The sequence below is a fragment of the Sinocyclocheilus anshuiensis genome, unplaced genomic scaffold (assembly GCF_001515605.1).
Source record: "Sinocyclocheilus anshuiensis isolate Anshui unplaced genomic scaffold, SAMN03320099.WGS_v1.1 scaffold465, whole genome shotgun sequence".
Taxonomy (NCBI): domain Eukaryota; kingdom Metazoa; phylum Chordata; class Actinopteri; order Cypriniformes; family Cyprinidae; genus Sinocyclocheilus; species Sinocyclocheilus anshuiensis.
The window spans coordinates 1,610,613-1,623,174 of NW_015539898.1; the positions used below are offsets into that span (position 1 = coordinate 1,610,613).

Consider the following 12,562-nt stretch of genomic DNA (forward strand, 5'->3'; position numbering starts at 1 on the left):
CCCTGTAGCGCCATTTTGGAGAATATCAGCTGGACGTAAATAGCGTGTGCTGTTCTGTGTCAGCTGCGTCACATGGATATGCTGTTTTCATTCAGATCAAATCACAACAACGTAGGAAACAGATCCGACAGCATACGTTGTTTATGTCCAGCTGATATTCTCCAAAATGGCGCTACATGGTGATGCAGAGGAGATGAATTGTTGACTAAAGTCGGTTTTTTTTTTTGCGCACAAAAAGTATTCTCGTAGCTTCGTAAAATTACAGTTGAACCTAAATAGTATGTGAGATTAGAATAAGTGTGTCCCAAAGCATAGTATGTTGAAAAGAATATGCCAAAAGTCCACGGATGGTCTACTATTTCAGGTAGATTTTTGAAGTGTGGATCCGTGCACCCTAATGGCTAATATTACCCACAATCCACTGTGCTTCAGTGAAGGATTCAGTTCAGAACTACAAACACGAATAAAAAGCGTTAAAAACAAACAAAAAAATGGCAGATGTGCGCGACCAACAGTTAACTAGAGAGGTTTAGATAAAAGGTTTTGAGTTACTAATAATCAACATTTAACCTGGTAAAAATTTGTTAATAAAAATTAACCAAAATATTAATAAAAATATGAGCAGCGTTCTCCGCATAAAGACCCACGGCTGGCAGATCAACGTACTACTTCTTTTCTCTCCAATATGGTAGGAAGTTAAATTAAATTAAATGTGGAGGATGTTAAATGTGACAAGATGATTGACAGGCCAGTTTACAGTGACAGGGTGTGTGTAACTATGTGACAGAGCGGTCCGTTAAAGACACAACTGTATGATGTGATAGTATGTCCCAAAGCTTGCCTACTCTTCTACTACACACTCAAAAGTGTGTACTTTTTCTTCACCAAAAGAGTACATACTATAAGGGCATAGTATTGTGCCTGCAGTTGGAAAAAAATAATCTTTGTATGGAAGTCTTTGGCTGCGTTCAACTCGCAAACTTCCCTATGCAGTTCCCCTCGGGGGAATCCTCGCGGCCATTTTTAAGTGCATTCCACTTCATAAAATGGAGGAGGAAAGTTTATATGGACAGACCCTCGACTCTTTGACTTTGACTGAGGGACTGCTACTTCATATGCACACTTCAGGCCACTCCATAGACCACAATGCAACACGATTATGACGTCTTCGCAGATTGCGTTTAATTTATCCCCATCCCAAACAACTCTATAATATATAATTTTTTTAAAACATTTATAACAACCTAAGCATACCAGTATACATATAGAATACTGCATCAAAATTTGAATAATTAATCAACTCCATGGAAGATTCAAAGTGATCAAGGGCCTAGGATGTTCCAATTCAGCCCATTGCAAAGGTTCCTCCAGCAGTGGCCACTCATGCAACGTAATCAATGACGTACATCCGAGCTAATGAGATGGAGGGAAGTTAGCGAGTGAAGGGCATAAAAAAAATGAACTGGAACCCAGCCCTCGAGAACACGGGGCGATTAGGGCCCTAACGCCCTAATGAAGAAACCACCCCTGATATATATTATAATATAACTTTATTACAGTACAATATATTATAAATATAATATATTATAATACTTCAGAAATTGTATTTATACTTAAAATTATATGTATTTTTTTCTTTTATAATATTATATTTTTATGTTTATATTTATATACATTATATGAAAAGAAATACAAATTACATTTGTACAGAATTTCATGGCAAACAGTAAAAGTACTTGTGTCTCACCTCCACGCACTCCTTCCAGTGGATAGAAGAATGCTACCAACAGGTTCATGAGGACGGCGAGATTAAAGGAGATGCTGCTCCAAAAGGACATGTTACGGGAACACCAGTACAGGATGGGCTGAGCTAGAGGAGGCAACAAGTAAAAAAAATTAAATTCCAAATGTTAAAGGGACATGTACACTAACACAGCACAATTTGCACCTTTGCAGAGTGTTTATTTGGATGCTATCACAAAACTAAAAGGGTCCAATACTACACCCCTGATGCACACCATGTCAGAGCTCCACATACATGGTTCTGTCTAGGCATGGGCCGATTACCGGTTTCAAGGTATACCACGGTTTGAAAATTTCACGGGTTCAAAACCACTAATATTTTCCGTTATACCGTTCCTGTGGTATGCGCTGTTTTTCATGTCTCCTCAAAGACTGAACGTGTAAGAATCCCTCAGGTTGAGTGCAGTGTAGAGAGTGACACGACTCTCCTCCTCCTGTTGGTTCGAGCGAGCTGTCAGTCACATGTGTGTAGGATGGCCGAACTTAAGAAGCTGCCCCTGGAACTTATGCGATCGGCAACCGGCCGTTTTTTTTCTCTTATTGCAACTCGTCTCTGTTCTGGACTTGCACAAACTGCATTGCAATGCAATCATTTTCCAAAATGTAATTTATGTGAAAATATGAAGACTGTAAACGCCCGTTAACACAGGCCCGAGACGCCAGAGACGCTGAAGACTGACGCAAAGAGAAAAATACTGTAGCAGGCAGATCACTCACTGTTCATGATGCACAAACTATTGGAAGAAAATCCTCAATATTGATTTGGGGGTTTATATGAATGTGTTTCTGAGGGGAACTGACTGTCTTCAGAAAAGTTTACGTGGTATTTTCTTTTAATCTCGTCTCTGTATAGTTCATATTAAAGCAGTGTTTCAGGCAGCGCTGCTTTGTTTACAGCGGTAACCAAGGAACACTGTATCTGGTGTTCCAGAAATGCCTCCTGCTGTCAGAGAGTGAATATGCGTCTCATTCAGAGCTTCTGCTGTTTGTTTCAAATTATGTATATGAAATTATATAACTAAAGGATATGAAATTATATAAATATGAATTATATAACTAAAATTAAATAACTGTAATTACAGATTTAGGTTAAATAAATATGTCAGTCTTTATTTTTCTTCTTTTTAGGAAACAAATCAAAGAAAAAATAAACAAATTCTACTGTTCCTAATATTCTGTATGTTGCTCAAAAGCAAAATATATTGTGTTCAGCGGAAAAAAGTTTTTTTTCTTTTTACCCAGTCATTTAAAAATAACACATTTTAGAGCTGTAAGGATAATACCGTGATACTGTGAAACTGTGATATTTTTGCTTAAGGTTATCATACCGTCAATATCTCATACCGGCCCATGCCTAGTTCTGTCACAAACACAAACGGACCGATTTTATTAGGAACCATTTGCTGATATTCAAACAAGCACTTGCGTTTGAGCACTGACACAACGACATTGGTTCAAACCAATTGTGTGAATTTGGAGCAGGATCACCTGGTTGCCTGAACAATGGATGATGGCAGTGTTTGAAATTAGTGTGAAAAGTAATTATTTTTGCAATTCTGTTTGGTTTCGGCAGCAAGTCAGAAATTACACATTGCACCTTTAAAACCGCCTGTTTCTCTATACAGAAAAATGTAATGCACTGTTTGAAGAAAGAAAATAATCTTACGTAATACGACAATGCCTACTGGGAAGAAATAATGGATGATGTCACTAACAAGTTCCAAGGAGCACTGCTCATCTTTTATTTCTTCCAAGTTGAATTGTTTTTTATTTTTATTTTTTTGTAGGTGATTGATTGCATTATGTCATTCTACAGCTTTCTACTAAACAACACAAAAACAGTTGTGCGTTAGTTTCCATGGCAATCTCAAGGACCAATTCTAATTGATCTCAAGCTCAAATGTGATCCAGCTGACCATGCACATTTCCAATTACATCCAATCAGGACAACATCCAATGCACTAACTTTGTTACTTCTAGAATTCCTTTGAAAATATATTTTTGTTTTAGCTAAACAATGTTATTCCAAATAAAACACGTATTGAATTAAGATAGAAGCTGTTTGGTCAGTTGTGCAGTTTTATAGAGCAATTTCACCACCCGCACCTAAAATTGAAATCAAAAACCATAGAAATATGACCAAAGAGTTCAAAGGGTTCCTTAGTGGGGCCAAACCATATACGAGAGCTTGCTGACCTCAACCGCCACCTTTGTTTTGACCCATGACTCTTTGAGAAGTCTGGCTGGAGGATTTAGTTTCTGTGCTATGGCTATTTTGACAGGGGGTTTTTGTCTGAAAAGAGGAACTGGAGGAGGGGACTTTCACACACAGGCCACCACACTCATGACTTGGGGTTGCAGCAATGGAACATTGCTTCTACTTTGATTCAGTCTGATAAAAACCTTCACATGTCAGTCACATAGGTGCATTACTAACTAACACGGAATTCACACCCTCCTTTTTATTAGCAACTCATGACCAAAAGACTCAAAGAAACAAACAAGAACTGTGGCCAAATGTCCCATGCAAGAAAAATAGCTGTCGCAAAGCCCTCCGTCTGTCGATCTGCTTTTTGACATGGTTCATATCCTTATCTTGCAGGTTTTATCTTGTTATTGCGGTTCACCTCATGCTCTTCCTGTCTGAGAACTCTTATCCTTTTCAAAATAACCCATTTTCTACCATCCTTGCCTCACCTTTCCAAATCCTTTTCCACAGAAGCCGAATTTCGAAATGCAACAGTTCAATGCAACAGTCAAAAGTGCACGGGTACTGGCTAATTTAATCTGGTTTCAGTACCTTTGAGATTAAAAAAAATAAAAAATATTCTAGTACTTTGACATCCCAATTCAGCATGGCCATTATCCCAACCTCGACCTTTGATCAGTTTCTGGTTCAAGCAGGCTTTAAAACCAGCAGGTTTTAAGGGCTGGTGCAGAGCCAGCTGGAAATGGTTCCAGATTAGTCACCAGAGCACCCGGTTGGTGGAAAATGGGTTTTAGAATTTCTTGCTTCCTATCATCTGTTTATTTGATCCCTCACTCAGCTTATTTCCGTAATCAGCTTTTGTGATGTACGCCGCCATGTGTGTTTGTTTGGGATCCATTCACACTCCCTGACCCATCTTCCTTCTTTGTTTCCCAATCCTTCAAGCGCACATAAAACTAAAATCTAAACAATTTTTAGTTACAGGTTTTATCTTGTCTATCTTACATAAGTTAACGTTTACACCCCCTCCCCACTGCCCTGGCTTGAGGGGTCAGGGTGAGGCATGCATCCCGGCACCCAAAAGCAGGGTGCACTACATGAAAAGAGCCCTGATGGGTCCCTGGAGGCTGAGGGAGTGGAGAGGGCGTGTAAAGCAGCTTACTAGGTTGTAGAGGAAGGGAGTGCGCACGCACAAGGCACGGAGTTGGTGTTACCAGTGGCCTCTTGAGTACCTCGCAGCTTCTTCTGCCAGTTCATCTCGTTGAAGAGGTCTTCGGAGCGTAAGAAGAAGTCATTGATCTTGCTGCCCTGCTCGTCACGCTCCGTGGTGTAATAGACGCGGAGCTTAGACTCCTGGGTTAGGAATTCACAAATGTTGGGGACGGGAAAAACTATTTGCTCCATTGTGCGATCCAGGCGGACGATCTGTAAGGGAAAAACAGATGTTGCAAGCTGTCTGGATTGGCTATAGTGGTGATTAGAACTTACAAACAGAGTTGCTGTTTTGGTTTTTTCTTGTCGCCTCTAATGGTGCAATCACATTAGCGAAATTTCAGCGAATTTTCAAAAGTAAAGAAAGGTCCACTATCCAATGTCAACAGTGATAGCATTATCTTCAAAAAGTCACTATCAAACCAAGCAGCTTTATGTTGGACTATTTGGTGAATTTATGTAACAAAATTATACAAGAGCGAAATCTGTGTAGGAAATGTTTTTGCCATTACGCGAAACTCCCGATTGCATAGATGCTTTGAAATGGGACTTTGCCAACAAAAATTTTGCAAAGCAACGGTAAATGTAACCATACAGATGTGTTAAGATAAACACAACATATAGCAATTAAAATTGTATATGAACAAACTTTGGCATAATAGGACTATTTTTTTATTTTCTGTTACTATGCTATGCAATTGCTAAGGTTTCCGAGGATTTTTAGTGTGTTCTGTGTAAAAAAAAATCTATGATATTCTGGTCGCTACAATACAAGTCTATAGGATTTTTTGGTTTATTTTTTTGTTCGGCAGGTGAAATTTGTACATCTAATCACTTTGAAAAGATTGCTTCATGTTCGTAGCATAAACGTCACTGTTTTTCAACAAATTAACAATATTAATAGTGATGATTGTGTACTCAAGTCTGAGAAACTATGGATGCTGTATGCATAATGGCCACCATAGATGGACACCACTGACCTCGATTTGTGCTGTGTGTTTGGCGTAGTGCTCTAAAGCTTCATCTCCCTCCCCATACGTCCCTCCTGGCTTCAGCATGGCCTGGAGTTCCTTGTTGTGTCTGGCTAGCTGTGGGTGCATGTGGAAAAAGGAATGAGGTTGTGCTTGTTTTCATTGAGACAGTGTGAGAGCGCAATTCCAAAAAAACACGAATGGGAGTGGAAATTTCTATGGGTGATTTACTGACAATGCGCAAATGGAGCGTTAAATAATGGGGCAAATACCAGTAATTTGATGAGTGCAAGCGTAAATCACATTGCGCAATTCATTTTAATACTCTCCTCCCATAAATTTTGCGTCTGAAAGGGAAACTGCATATTCAATAAGGTCAGGCGAAAAATAACAGCGTCCACGCCTTTTCAGTGCTAATTCTTCACTGAGCGTCTTTAGTAAATCCTGACAGTACTAGTTTAACACCAAAAGACAGTTTGCGCTGGCACAAGCTGTTAGTAAATCTGGCCATTGATCTCCTTCTCCAACAGCTAAAAAGCCATTCAAAATTCTCATAATGACCCAATTACGATAAGAACTGAGGGTCAAATCCCAGCAGTGAACCAATAAACTCTATTTAAAAAACACGGCCAGTGTAGCCACAACAGATGGACTGAGCCTCAACCTGTAAAAGCATATTTCTCTATTATTTGGGTAAAAATAAATCAAAGGGCCCTGTCTAATATAGGTTTTGTTCCCTGGTCTTTTTATTCACCAACTTCTGATTCCAAACAGTGTCATTTGGAGGGCCGGTGGAAAAGCTGCACCATTCCTAACATGGTTAAATAACTGATCCTCCGACGATGACTCAGATAATTATGTGAATAGGCTGAAAATCTATACTGAAGCGCACAGGGGAGGGGAAGAAGTGATATAATCCTGACATCTGACACAGTGAACGCAGTGAAAGTGTGTGTAAGTGCATATTTGTGTGCGTCACCTGATGGGCCAGGATGTAGATGTTGTGACCCACATTTCGTGGAGAAGCGGCGTGCTCTTCCTCACCGTGCTCATCATCATCATTGTGTTCTACCTCAATTTCTCCCTGCATGTAGGCCTTTTTGATCACCTCCACCTGTACACCAACCAAACATTTAAATGATGACAGTAGATGGTTTGTCACCAAATGCAAAACAGAAAATCTGCCAGCTAGAACCGGAGAAAGATGTGTTTTCAATGCAAAGAGCCATTCACCAGTTCTTTAGGCCTCATGTTATACAGGATTCGCTCCGCATTCTCACTGTCGTGGCGGCTTTCCATGATGGCAAGTAGCAGTTTTGAGGCGTTATTCTGCAACAAAAAGACGATTCACGTCAATTATTTTGGACGAAAGTGAAAACGACATATCCCATAATGCTGTGGAAGTGTTCTCACACCTTGAGCTCCAGGACCAAGTCCATCCTCTTTTTTCCGAGAGGGTTGATGTCATTGAGGATGAGAGCGATGATGATGTCAATGCCGTTACATTCATGCGTGGCAATACAATTCTGAAAGGAAAAGATGTTAAACATAAACTCTTTCAAAAGTTTGGTGTTGGTAACAGAGCATGTGAGCGGAGCGGGGAGCGGAGTGGTAATATTTCCTTAAGAGCGCAGAGCGCCTTTCTGAAGATTCCGCTCACTCAATACGCTCAGCGCAGCTCGCTCAACCCAGAATGCCCTTTGGTGATTTGCTTGTTCGAGATCGAGAATCTGTAGAGATTGAGAATAGTAGAGCAGTTATGGAGTTCAGATATTGTTTCAACGAAGTTGCAAGCCTTATACATAAATGTAAAGTAAAAATCAAAGTTAAGAATGAGCAGGGAGAAGAAACTGAGAGGGAGTGCGGGGAGCTTCCAGTGCTGAGCAGGTGTTTTCGGGCACACCGAATGCTGAAGCCTGACCCTTTGTCCAAACTAATGTTTCTTAAAGTAAATTCTAAAATCCAGTAAACATCAAGAGACGTTTTAATAGACCACAGTTCCCCGCAGTTATGGTCTATTTTAACTTGACACTAGAAAGTGTGTTTCTTTCATTGACGTCAGTTCATAATCCAAGCGTTCTTTAAGTGCATTTTATCTTGTGTGTGCTTTTCACAGGCTTTATAATCCAGGTGTATTTTGTAAAGATCTACGCACATTTCATCTCGTGTGTGTGTGCGTTTGTGTTTTAATGAGCCTGTTTTGAATGTTCTATTGCACAACAACGACAGCTATTTTCACGGAAATAAAGTTAACGAAAATCAAATACACCTTTTCAGTTTTTGCATTTTAGGTAGGTTTGCTAAGGTTAGATTCATATATTTAATCAATTTTAATTAATACATTACAATTAATAAAATTAAGAAGAATGTAAGAATTTTGCTCTGAAACATGATAATTGCTATTTATCAGCATGCTTAATTTCAGACAATTATCCAAGAATTTCGGTACAAACAGTAAACAATTAGGCCTACTAGAGAAATTTTATGTCGGAGCGGGATCTGAGCGGGAATTGGTTTACGGCGAGCGTGAGCGGAATATTAACGGAGCGCTTGCTTGGGCGGTTAGAGCGACTGAGTGGAGCGCACGTCCATAGAGCGGAAAACGTAGCGGAGCGTCACACCGCTCCGCTTCGCTCACATGCTCTGGTTGGTAAGACTGTTTATTTTTATTTTTAGACTATTTCAATTTTAAAAAAGTGTGAAATATTATAACAATTAAAAATAACTGTTTTTTTATTTTAATATATTTTAAAATGTAAAATCCTGTGATGCAAAGCTGAATTTTTTTCATTTTTCAACAGAATTTATTATTTTAAATAATGCAAAAGTCTTCACTGTCACTTTAGGTCAATTGAATGCATCTTTTAGTATTAATTTCTTTAAAAAAAAATAAAATAAAATATATATATATATATTAGGAACATCACTTTTTAGAAGTGAAAATAAGCTAAAGAATTGCGCGTTAAAAGGCTTAAATTTAATTAAATTTAAACAAAAGCTGCCAAAAAAAAAAAACATTCCTAAATGTTAAATATGAAAATCAACCTGCAATTAAGCAATTATGGCCCTGGAACAGATTGCTTCCGTGAGACTAATCATCTAATCATTACAGGACAAAAGCACATTGTCGTCATACGAGTAAACTACATTTCCTCTTAGAAAAGTAGGACAATGACGATAATCAGCCCCATTATGAATGTCCTATGAAAAGTTGCATAATGCCTAGCCCCGAAACACAAAGAAAGATTTTTGCCATCACCTTGAGTAGACAATAGTGAGTATATAGTGTACGTGCGTCTAAGGCTGCAAAATCTTAAAGCGAAAGTTCAATCAATAATTAAAATTCTGGCATCATTTACCCTCCTTGGTGTTTTGAGTTAATGAGACAAGAAGAGATTTACAAATTACATCTAATTCACAAAAGAATCAATGGATCCCGTCTAAACGATTACTGTATTTCTCGAATCAGACTGTTCAGAGCTGCGTTTCCCAAAATCATCAGGAGCCTAAGTAGAACTTCTTTGAACACAGTGCTCACTTATTCATAAAATAATATTATAATGCTTTTATGGTGAGAGTAAATTAAAGTAAATGACAACCGAATTTTCATTCTTGGATGAACTATTTCTTTAAAGTATGGAATAGAAAGAGGGTGTGGATGAGTCAGGTCCACCTGGTTTTCATGGCAAGGGCCCTGGCAGTACTCTGTCAGGCTCTCCACAGTCTGGTTTATGAGAGCGACGTTGTTCTCGTTAATATAAAGCCCCAGCAGCCCCAGACCTCCTGTAGTGCTGCCACATATACAATCCAGGAACTGCAGCGTCTCACACACCAAGTTGTAGTTGTTTTTGTTGTTCTGACAGCGAAGGAAGTTCTAGAAAACAAGCGAGAAAAACAGAAAATGAGGGACATGCTTTTGTATTTATAAGTCATATTAGAGCAAAAGGAAGCACAGACAGAGTCAATTTATAACTCTTAGTATGATATGGAATAGGATTTAGATTCAACCAAGAATCATAATTCTTTGGACCAAAAAGGGGTTTCAGATTTCTTTCATATGTATTTTTTTCTTCAAGGACGTTGAGAATGTCAGATCGAAGAGGTAAAATTATAAAAACATGTTTATGATGTAACCATCCACAGGATGGGGTTATGTAAAAAGTTAAAACTACAAACATTAGGTAAGCAAGGAAATAATTCTAAAACAATTCACCAAGTAGTTAATGAAAAGCTAATTGTGAAACTAGCATGAGATTCTTCATTAAAAGATTTTTTAAAAATCAGTTTTTCTTGCATTGTACTATTGAAACGGTTCAGTATTGAATAAAATATATAAATTAGATTTTTAAAAAGTTTCTTTATATATTTACGTTGTATTGCTGTAAACATCTGCAGTGTGATGTAATGTAAAAAGTTCAAGATGCAAACAATAAGCAAGGAAGGAAATCATTCTGAAACAATTGACAAAATGATTAGCTAATTATTTTGAAACTAGCATGAAACACGTCTTTAGACGCTATACCAAAACTGAGAGACATTTCTCACATTCTGCAGTCTGGCTTTATAAATAAACTCCATTTACTTTCCTAAACACACATTCCTAGTCTTACTGTGTACAATTCATCAGTGCATGTTATTTGACAGAAATTAAATGCTGTCTTCACAACCTTTTATTGTAATATTTTAACCTTTTAAGCTAACAAAGCTTCTGAACCTTTAATTGCTCAATCCTTTCTGGTATCCACTTTTCCCAATTTAATCAGTTGCTGATGGATGAAATTAAGCACCTTCCTACAGTTTTTTCTCAAATATCCCTTTTCACTGAGAAAAACACCACATTAGGGAAATAAAACGGCTTGCAGATAACATTTAATGTTGAGTTGAATGAATATGAACATACAGTTCCCTAGAGAAATAACCAATAACTACATGTAAATACGGCTGGATAAGCTACTTTTTTAGTTAGCAACATTTGGGAAACTTAGTTAGCACTATCAATGCTAGTTTTCTCAAAATATTCTCTAGTACAGCAGCTGACCTGCAGTTCACGGTTGTGGTTCTCACAAAGGAGCTGCAGAAGGCGCAGGATTGGCTGCATGATGGTTATGATCACGCTCATCTCATTGTCATCCTGGTTCTTCTCTCCTGTGCTGCTCTGCCCCTCTGCCACATTCAGATGCTCATCTGCGTCTGCCTCCCTTCGGTAAGTGGTGAAGGCCTTCTTAGTGGCCGTAGAAGCTTCAATAAGTTGCTCTCGCACTTCCTCGGTTACTACAGCAACCTCCTTGACTGAAAGATGGGGAGGGTTGTATTTGTTTAGTACGATATGCTTTTGCACCATGGTATAATTGTATACATTATAATCACGTGTAGTGGTATGTGTAGTTTATGGTCGGGCGTGCTGAGCCCTGACCTTTCTTGCGTGTTTGGGTGTCCTTGTCGTTGGCATCCTCGTCTTTGTGCTTGCTGCCCAGATCACTGGTGTTCACCGTCACAGTTGCCTTTATCTCTTGCTGGGCCAGCTTCATCCGCTCGTAAAACACTTTAAAGAACTTCTCTGACTTACTGTCGCCTGTCAGACGGCAGAAAAATGACCGCTGGAGGGATAGGTAGGAAAAAAATAAAAAAATTTAATTTCGTTTTTTTTTTTTTTTGGATTAATTGCAAAGTGAAAAAGCGAAAGTTTATGTTTATGTCTTGCCAAACATTCAAACGATTTTAAAACATTCAAGTGCAAGAAGGTGCAAAAGAGAACTCAGTTTGAAATTCAAGCACCAAATTCTCTCATGTCGTCTTGTGCTTGAACAGACACACACAAAATTATCCTTGTAAACACAGTCGGTTATGGCGTAGGTGACCATAAACAGTTGAGAAGGAAAATCGGATGTGTAACATTATATTGGATCCTTACATTTGGTCTTAAAGTGACAGGAGCCTAATTTACCTGCTGCTGTCTATCATTAATGTTAATCAAACAACAAAATAAAAAGAGAACCCCCCCCCACTCTTTACTTAATCACTTAGTAGATTTAACAAAGATTCATCTGTATTTAATTTATACAGTGAAGACTGAAATGTTATTTTACATTTGAATCTGAATTAGTACTGTCAATCGATTAAAAAATTGTAGCTAATTTATGACGTATTTTTTCTGAAATTAATCATGATTAATCCCACCTAACATTAAACTTTTTAAATATACTTTTATATTGCAATAATTTCACATTCAAACTACAAATTAATGTAGAAAAAACACAAAGACAGTATATTTTTAACATTTGTTTAATGGCATCTTTTTTTATGACTGAAGGTGATTATCATGATGTCTCTATTACATTTTTTTTTTAAGTATTTTATTCCTAATATT

The 12,562-nt window shown here is 38.1% G+C and overlaps 1 protein-coding gene across 1 annotated transcript in view; it reads right to left on the reverse strand.

Moving 5' to 3' along the window:
- Positions 1-12,562, reverse strand: part of itpr1b (inositol 1,4,5-trisphosphate receptor, type 1b) — a 157,794-nt gene that overhangs the window by 29,567 nt on the left and 115,665 nt on the right. The window contains exons 44-52 of the mRNA XM_016482756.1: positions 11,609-11,792; positions 11,234-11,484; positions 9,869-10,069; positions 7,611-7,721; positions 7,429-7,524; positions 7,175-7,309; positions 6,205-6,312; positions 5,245-5,437; positions 1,748-1,870 (exon numbers count right to left, since the gene is read on the reverse strand). Of these exons, the coding sequence (XP_016338242.1) occupies positions 1,748-1,870; positions 5,245-5,437; positions 6,205-6,312; positions 7,175-7,309; positions 7,429-7,524; positions 7,611-7,721; positions 9,869-10,069; positions 11,234-11,484; positions 11,609-11,792 (1,402 nt within the window). The remainder of the gene's footprint in view (positions 1-1,747; positions 1,871-5,244; positions 5,438-6,204; positions 6,313-7,174; positions 7,310-7,428; positions 7,525-7,610; positions 7,722-9,868; positions 10,070-11,233; positions 11,485-11,608; positions 11,793-12,562) is intronic.